This window comes from Solanum verrucosum, unplaced genomic scaffold (genome assembly GCF_900185275.1).
Source record: "Solanum verrucosum unplaced genomic scaffold, falcon-dt-bn FXZP01001028.1, whole genome shotgun sequence".
NCBI lineage: Eukaryota > Viridiplantae > Streptophyta > Magnoliopsida > Solanales > Solanaceae > Solanum > Solanum verrucosum.
Genome location: NW_026019686.1, coordinates 64966 through 74211, shown reverse-complemented (window position 1 = coordinate 74211; position 9246 = coordinate 64966). Strand labels below are relative to the sequence as shown.

The 9246-nt window shown below is 34.6% G+C and overlaps 1 protein-coding gene across 1 annotated transcript; it reads right to left on the bottom strand.

The window, feature by feature from the left end:
- Positions 1-8691: 8691 nt before the first annotated feature.
- LOC125836786 (uncharacterized) lies at positions 8692-9228 on the bottom strand. Its single transcript, XM_049515988.1, has one exon. The coding sequence runs from the start codon at positions 9226-9228 to the stop codon at positions 8692-8694; it is 537 nt and encodes a 178-aa protein (XP_049371945.1).
- Positions 9229-9246: the final 18 nt, after the last annotated feature.

The window sequence follows — 9246 nt, the reverse complement described above, 5'->3', positions numbered from 1 at the left end:
GGCTTTATAGGGTTTAGAGCTTGGAATTTTTTGGTTTAGGGAATTATGGGTTTTTTTAGGGTGTGTAGGTTAAGTGTTTCTTAGGGTTTATTGAATTTAGGTCTTCAAGTTTTTTTTAGTATTTTTTAGGTTTATGGGTTTACGGATTTTTAGGATATAGGATTTGCAACTTAGAATTTTGTAGGGGTTTTAAATGGATTTTAGGGTTCCTTTTAGGTTTTATAGGATTTGGGTTTCTTAAGGTTTACGGTTTAGGGTTTCTTAGGGTTTTAGGTTTTGGATAATGTTTGGGTTTTTTAGGGTTTTATAGGTTTAGGGCCTAGGGGTTTTCTTGGATATTTTAGGGTTTAGCATATACGATTTAGGGCTTAATATGGTTTAGAACTTTGAGTTTTTTTAGGTTTAGGGGTTTTAGTGGTTTTTAGGGTGTGTAGGGGTTAAGTGTTTCTTAGGGTTTTTCAGAGTTTAGGGCTTAGGGTTTTTTGTGTTTTTTAGGTTTAGGGTTTACAGATTTTTAGAATTTAGTGTCTAGAGCTTAGAATTTTGTAGGTCTTTTGATTGATTTTAGGGTTTATTTTAGTTATATAGGATTTAGGGTTCTTAAGGTTTAGGGTTTAGGGTTTCTTATGGTTTTAGGTTTAGGATAAAGGTTTGGGTTTTTTAGGTTTAGGGTTTTATTGGTTTAGGTTTTAGGGCTTAGGGTTTTTCTTTGATTCTTTAGGGTTTAGCATATACATTTAGGGCTTAATAGGGTTTAAAGCTTAGAATTTTTTTAGGTTGAGGGGTTTTGGGTTTTTGAGGGTTAAGTTTTTCTTACGGTTTTTTAGTGTTTAAGGTTTAGGGCCTAGGTTTTTTTTGTATTTTTTAGATTTAGGGTTTATGGATTTTTAGGATTTAAGGTTTAGAGCTTAGGGTTTTTAGGGGTTTTAAATGGTTTTTAGGGTTTTTTAGGGATTATAGGATTTTGGGTTTCTAAAAGTTTAAGGTTTAGCGGTTCTTAGGGTTTTGGTTTAGAATTCTGGGTTTGGGTTAGGGTTTAGGGTTTAAGGCTTAGGGTTTTTTGTAAGTTTAGGGATTTAGGTTAACGAGTTTATCTAGGTTTTTAGGGTTTTTTAAATTTTACGTTTTTCAGGATTCTATAGGTTTAGAGTTTAGGGCTTAGGTTTTTTTTTGTGTTTTTTTAGGATTTAGCATATACAATTTAGGGCTTTATAGGGTTTAGAGCTTCTAATATTTTATATTTAGGGGATTTTGGTGTTTATTTAGGGTTTTTAAGGGTTAACTATTTCTTAGGGTTTATGATTTATGGCTTATAGTTTTTTTTGTGTGTTTTTAGGTATAGAATTACAGATTATTAGGATTTAGAGTTTAAGGCTTAGGGTTTTTTTGTGTGTTTTTAGGTTTAGGGTTTACGCATTTTTAGGATTTAAGGTTTAGAGCTTTGGGTTTTGTAGGGATTTTAAATGGTTTTTAGGGTTTATAAGATTTAGGGTTTCTTAAGGTTTATAAGATTTAGGGTTTCTTAGGGTTTTAGGTTTAGGATTTAGGTTTTTTTTTGTGTTTTTAGGGGTTAGCATATATGATTTAGGGCTTTATAGGGTTAGAGGTTAGAGTTTTTTTGGTTTAGGGATTTTGGGGTTTTAAGGGTTAAGTGTTTCTTAGGGTTTATTTTAGGGTTTATCAGATTTAAGGTTTAAGGTTTCTTAGGGTTTAGGGTTCAAGGCTTAGGATTTTTTTGTGATTTTTAGGTTGAGGGTTCACGAATCTTTAAGATTTAAGGTTTAGAGCTTAGGGTTTTGTAGGGGTTTTGAATGTTTTTAGGGGTTGTTTTAGGGTTTATAGGATTTAGGGTTTCTTAAGGTCTAGGGATTAGGGTTTCTCAGGGTTTTAGGTTTAGGGTTTAGGGTTTTAGGTTAGGGTTTAGGGTTTAGGGTTTTAGGTTAGGGTTAGGGTTTAGGTTTAGGGTCTTATCTAGGTTTTTAGGGTTTAGGGCTTTGGGTTTTTTAGGTTAATGTTTTTTTAGGGTTTTATAGGTTTAGAGTTTAGAGTTTAGGGTTTTTTTGTTTTTAAAACTTTAGAATATACAATTAATTAGGGTTTTATAGGGATTAGATCTTAGAGATTTTAGATATGTGGTTTTTAGGGTTGAGGGTTTATGGGGTAAGTTTTTTTTTTTGTGTTTTTTATGTTTAGGGTTACGGATTTTTAGGATTTAGGGTTTAGAGCTAAGGGTTTTGTAGGGGTTTTAAGGTTTATTTTAGGGTTTCTTAAGGTTTAAGGTTTAGGGTTTCTTAGGGTTTTAGGCTTAGAATTTAGGGAGTGTTTAGGTTTTGGGCTTTGGGATTTTTGTGTTAAGGATTTTTAGGATTTTATAGATTTAGGGTTTAGGGCTTTGGGTTTTTTGTGTAAGTTTTTTAGGATTTTATAGATTTAGGGTTTAGGGCTTTGGGTTTTTTTGTGTATGTTTTTTTGGGTTTAGCATATACGATTTAGGGCTTTATAGGGTTTAGAGCTTAGAGTTTTTTAAGTTTAGGGGTTTTTGGGGTTTTAAGGGTTAAATGTTTCTTAGGGTTTTTAGAGTTTAGGGGTTTGGGTTTTTTATGTTTTTTTAGGATTCAGTGTCTAGAGCTTAGGATTGTGTAGGACTTTTAAATGGATTTGAGGTTTATTTTATGTTTTATAGGATTCAGGGTTCTTAAGCTTAGGGTTTAGGGTTTCTTAGGGTTTTAGGTTTAGGTTAAAGGTTTGGGTTTTTTAGGTTTAGGTTTTTTAGGGTTTTATAGGTCTAGGGTTTAGGGCTTAGGGTTTTTCTTGGATTTTTTAGGGTTTAGCATATACGATTTAGGGCTTAAAAGGGTTTAGGGCTTAGACTTTTTTTAGGTTTAGGGGTTTTGGGTTAGTCAGGGTTAAGTGTTTCTTAGGTTTTTTTTAGTGTTTAAGGTTTAGGGCCTAGGGTTTTTTTTTAGTGTTTAAGGTTTAGGGACTAAGGTTTATAGGGTTTAGATCTTAGAGATTTTAGGTTTGGGGGTTTTAGGGTTTTTAGGGTTTAGGGTTAAGTGTTTCTTAGGGTTTAGGGTTTATGGCTTAGGTTTTTTTTGTGTTTTTTAGGTTTAGGGCTACATATTTTTAGGATTTAGGGTTTAGAGCTAAGGTTTTGTAGGGGTTTTAGGGTTTATTTTAGGGTCTATAGGATTTAGGGTTTCTTAAGGTTTAAGGTTTAGGGTTTCTTAGGGTTTTGGGTTTAGAATTTAGGGGGGTTTTTAGGTTTTGGGCTTTGGGTTTTTGGGTTAAGGGATTTTAGAATTTAAATGGTTTTTAGTGTTTATTTCAGGGTTTATAGGACTTAGGGTTTCTTAAGGTTTAGGGTTAAGGGTTTCTTAGGGTTTTAGGTTTAAGAAATAGGGTTTTAGGTTAGGGTTTAGGGTTAATAGCTTAGGGATTTTTTAGGTTTATGGTTTTAGGTTATTGTTTTTATCTAGTTATTAGGGTTTAGGGATTAGGGTTTTTTGGATTAAGATTTTTAGGGTTTTAGGGTTTAGGGCTTAGGGTTTTTTATTGTGTTTTAGGGTTACACATATACAATTTAGGGCTTCATAAGGTTTAGAGCTTGGAGTTTTTAGTGGTTTTGGGTTTTTTAGTGTTTTGTAGGGTTTTTAAGGTTAAAGTGTTTCTTAAGATTTTTTAGGGTTTAGGGTTTAGGGTTTAGCGTGTTTTTTGTGTTTTTTAGGTTTAGGGTTCACAGATTTTTAGGATTTAGGGTTAAGAGCTTAGGGTTTTAATTGGTTTTAGGGTTTATTTTAAGGTTTATAGGATTTAGGGTTTCTTAGGGTTTTAGCATATACGATTTGGGGCTTTATAGGTTTTAGAGCTTAGAGTTTTTTTAAGGGTTAAGAGTTTCTTAGGATTTTTTTAGAATTTAGGGTTTAGGGCTTAGATTTTTTTGTGTTTTTAGGTTTAGGGTTTACAGATTTTTTGGATTTAAGGTTTAGAGCTTAGAGTTTTGTAGGGGTTTTAAATGGTTTTTAGGGTATTTTAAGGGATTATTGGATGTTGGGTGTCTAAAGGTTTATGGTTTAGGGTTTCTTAGGGTTTTAGGATTAGAATTTACGGTTTTAGGTTAGGATTTAGGGTTTATGGTTTAGGGCTTAGGGTTTTTTGAGGTTTCGGGATTTAGGATAAGGGTTTTATATATCTAGGTTTTTAGGGTTTCTTGAGTTAAGGTTTTCAGGGTTTTATTGGTTTAGGGTTTTGGGCTTTGGGTTTGTATGTTTATTTTAGGATTTTGCTTATACGATTTAGGGTTTTATAGGGTTTAGAGCCTATACTGTTTTATATATTGGGGTTTTTGGGTTTTTTTTTTTTTTATATATATTTTTTTTATAGTTTTTATGGTTTAAGTGTTTCTTAGGGTTTTAAAGGTTCTAAGGTTTATGGCATATGGTTTTTTGTGGTTGTTTGGTTTAGGATTATAGATTTTTTGGATTTAGGGTTGAGAGATTAAGGTTTTGTAGGGCTTTTAAATGGGTTTTAGGGTTTATGGGATTTTGGGTTTCTTATGGTTTAAGGTTTAGGGTTTTTCTGGGTTTTAGGTTTAGGGTTTTAGGTTTAGGGTTTTAGGTTAACGGCTTTATGTAGTGTTTTAGGTTTAGGGCTTTGGGTTTATTGCATTAAGGTTTTTTTAGGGTTTTATAGATTTAGGGTTTAGGGCTAAGGGTTTTTTCTTGTGTTTTTTAGGGTTTAGCATATAGGATTTATGGCTTTATAGGGTTTAGAGCTTAGAGTATTTTAAGTTTAGGCGTTTCTTGATTTTTAAGGCTTTTATGGATTAAGTATCTCTTAGTGTTTTTTTAAGGTTCAATTTTTTTTTAATGTTTTTTAGGTTTAGGGTTTACCTATTTTTAGGATTTAGGGTTTAGAGCTTAGGGTTTTGTAGGGGTTTTGAATGGTTTTAGGGTTTATTTTAGAGTTTATAAGGTTTAGGGTTTAGGGTTTCTTAGGGTTGTAGGTTTAGGATTTATGGTTTTAGGTTAGGGTTTAGGGTTTATAGTTATTTTAGGTTTGGGATTTTAGGTTAAGGGTTTTATCTAGGTTTTAGGGTTTAGGGCTTTGGGTTTTTTAGATTAATATTTTTTAGGGTTTTATAGGTTTAGGGTTTAGGGATTAGGGATTTTTTGTGTTCTTTAAGGTTTAAAATATAAGATTTACTACTTTATAGAGTTTAGAGCTTAGAGTTTTTTTAGTGTAGGGTTTTTTGTGTTTTTAAGGGTTAAGTGTTTCTTAGGGTTTATGGTTTAGGGCTTAGGTTTTTTTTAAGGTTTAGGGTTTTAAGCATTTTAAATGGTTTTTAGGGTTTATTTTAGGGTGTATGGGATATAGAGTTTCTTAAAGTTTAGGGTTTCGTAGGGTTTTAGGTTTAAGATACGGTTTTAGGTTAGGGTTTAGGGTTTGAGGCTTATGGTTTTTTAGGTTTAGGGTTTAGATTAAGGGTTTTATCAGGTTTTTAGGGTTTAGGGCTTGGGTTTTTTAGGTTAGGGTTAATTGGTTTTTTAGGTTTTTGGTTTAGGGTTGGGTTTTTTTTTTTTAGGTTTTATAGGTTTAGGGCTTAGGGATTTTTTTTTATGTTTTTAGGGTTTAGCATATACGATTTAGGGCTTTATAGGGTTTAGAACTTAGTGTTTTTTTAGGTTTAGGGGTTTTTGGATTCTTTTTGGATTTCTTACGGTTTTTGAGGGTTAAGTGTTTCTTAGGGTTTTTTAGGGTTTAAGGTTTAGGGCTTATGGCTTTTTTTTGGGGTTTTTTAGGAATAGGGTTTACATATTTTTAGCATTTAGGATTTAGAGCTTAGGGTATTGTAGGTTTTTAAATGGTTTTAGGGTTTATTTTGGGATTTATAGGATTTAGAGTTTCTTCATGTTTAGCGTTTATAGTTTCTTAGGTTTTAGGTTTATGATTTAGGGTTTCAGGTTAGGGTTTACGGTTTAGGGCTTAGGGATTTTTTATGCTTAAGGTTTTAGGTTAAGGGTTTTATATAGGTTTTTAGGGTTTAGGTCTTTGGCTTATTTAGGTTAAAGTTTTTTTAGGGTTTTATAGGTTTAGAGTTTAGGGCTTAGGGTCTTTTTGTGTTTCTTAGGGTTTAGCATATACAATTTAGGGTTTCATTGGGTTTAGAGCTTCGAGTTTTTTTGATTTAGGGGCTTTTGGGTTTTTTAGGGTGTGTAGGGGTGAAGTGTTTTTTAGGGTTGATTGAATTTTGGGTTTCAATTTTTTTTTTTTTTGTCTTTTTTAGGTTTAGGATTTATGGATTCTTAGGATTTTGTAGGGGTTTTAAATAGATTTTAGGGTTCCTTTTAGGTTTTTGTAGGATTTAGGGTTGAAGGCTTAGGGTTTTTTTTTGTAGGTTTAGGGATTTAGGCTAACGAGTTTATCTAGGTTTTTAGGATTTTTTAAGTCGGGGTTTTTCAGGGTTTTATAGGTTTAGAGTGTAGGGCTTAGGTTTTTTTTTGTATTTTTTAGAATTTAGCATATACAATTTAGGGCTTTATAGGGTTTAGAGCTTCTAATATTTTATATTTAGGGGTTTTTGGTTTTTTAGGGGTTTTAAGGGTTAACTATTTCTTAGGGGTTTTTTAGGTTTAGCATTTATGGCTTATAGATTTTTGTGTATTTTTAGGTATAGGGTTATAGATTTTTTTTATTTGAACGACCCTTGGGTGGGGGTCAGGGGCTTAGCAACACCCCAGGCCTTAGCATAAATAAAAACAAATAAGTACAAGGAGGGGGACATAAACCTTACCTCCGATCCTATGGTGGGTCAAAATTGACTTTCCTACTAAGGATAATCAACTCATCCCCGTACTACAAGGAGATAAAAAAACCTAGCACTAAGTACCTAAGAAGAGGACTCCTCTCCATACAAAGTAACTAGGAAAGCGTAAACCAGGGAGACTCTCCCCTTACAAGATAAGGAGAAAGAAAAATAAAAGGAGCCTATTCAAAGAAACTATACCTATTCTAGCCATAGTCAAATTGGAAAGACTGAATTAAATTCAAGGAGGCTTTTTGACTCTTTTCAGCTTCTTCTTCTGAAGTTGATCATGCCCATCTTCTCCAATAAGTAGTTCCCTTTAATTGGAACAGGAAGTTGGCTAAGAGTGTAAAAATATTGAGGAATGTCTTTCTTGTGGCTTAGTTTGGCTAAAAAATCAACAGTAGTGTTGGCTTCCCTATAAGTATGCAAGCATTGAACTGATTCCATCTGTTGAATGAGAAGTTGCAGCTCCTTAACGTATTCTTGAAGCTTCTAGGGAGGCTTGATATTGAAGTTTATCCAACGAGTAATGAGTTCCGATCCACTTCCAACACGATCTTCCTATAGCCATGTTGATAGCACCAATTTAATCCAAAAACTGTTGCTTGGACCTCTGCCTGATTGTTGAAACCTGTACTAGTGGTACTGTGAAAGCAAAAATTATATTCCTGCCTGATCCCTCAGAATGCCACCCCCTCCTATGCTGCCAGGGTTAGCTAAAGCACTCCCATCCGTGTTCAATTTGCAATAATTAACAGGAGGTTTATTCCAGATGACCGGCCTGACTCCTATTTCCTGGGAGCACTGCTGCACGTAGCTAATCATTTCAGGCCAGGAATTAGGCCATTGCAGATAAGGAAAAACAGTATTAAGAAGCATTGAAGTGTCTTTGAAGATCATGAACTTGGTTCTTGCACTGCTCGATTGTTTCCCTCCATATTTAGCTGAGCACCCGTTCTTCCAAAGGTTCCAGCTGATGATAATAGGCATTGTATGATATAGGAGTTTTTGAACTTCCTTTGTATGCTCAATGGTCCACCATCTCGTGATCAGATTATTCAAAGGGATCTTGTCATGCCTAACTCCCAAAATATCTTAATGATATTGCCAAAAGTGATTAGCGAAGTGTCCCGTTACAAATATGTGATCAATTGTATCCCAGCCAGCCTTGATACAACATGAACACTTAACAAGAGGGACTCCAAATGTAGTTGTTTTGTCATTAGTAGGCAATTTCCTTCTCAATGCTCTCCATAAAAAAATGAAACCTTGAAGGGAATGTGTCTGTGCCATATATAATGTACAGCTTAATTTTGGGTCTTTTGGTTATGATATTCTCCCATGTAGAAGCACACGTGAATTTCCCATTATCAGTAAGTTTCCAGATAGGTTGGTCTGCAACACCTTCTTGGAACTGAAATTGTATACTCAAAATCTTTGGGATCATCAAAGGAGGAGCATGTTGTCTTACCATTGTTTCATTCCACCCTCCATTAAGCATGTATTGAGAGATAGTGTTGTTGTTGAGTCGATTGCTTTCATTGGTATGGTGAGCAAGGGGGCCTTCCCCTAGCCAATTATCCCACCAAAAGCTGCACGTACCAGAATTAATCTTCCATATGATATGTTCTTCAACCTGAGATTTATTATTGCTCATGTATTTCCAGACCAGTGATTGACCGTATCCCACTTCTTAACAACAGGATTAGCTCTTGACAATACTTGGCCTTGAGGAATTGCCCCCATAGGGAATTAGTACTTCTAAAGTGCCACCACTGTTTATATTGGAGGGAATTGCAAATATCATTGAGGTGTCTTACCCCAGACCCCCTTCATCATAAGGAAAAGTGATATTTTCCCAGGAAGCCCAGTGGTACTTTTTCTTATCTTTTTCTCTTCCCAGAACAAATCAGCAGTAAGCCTTTTGATATAGTGAAGGGTGGTTTTAGGAGGGGAAATAGCAGCCATGGTGTGAATGGGAATGGAGTGGAGACATGTTTCACTATAGTTAATCTGCCTCCAAAGTTCAACATCGTAGCTTGCCACCCACTAATCCTTTTAGCTATCTTATCCACCAGATGAGAGTAGTAGATAATTCTCTGGCCCCCTATATACAGAGGACATCCCAGGTAGTTAATTGGGTTGTCCTTCTGTCTAAAACCAGCTTCCTCCTTAAGCATTTCAGCAATGCCTTGAGGAGAGTCAACATGGAGCATGAAGTGGCTCTTGTCTCGATTAATAAGCTGGTTAGACACCTGTTCATAAGTGGTCAAGTCTTCATGATAAGCTGAATTAGAAGTTCTTTGGCCAGAGGTAAATATAATAACATCATCCGCAAAGCTAAGATGGTTTATCTGAGGACCTCTAGGTTCCATGTGAAAACCTTGATAATTCTGGTTCAAGTACAACTTATTCAGCATCCTGGACAGTACTTCAAC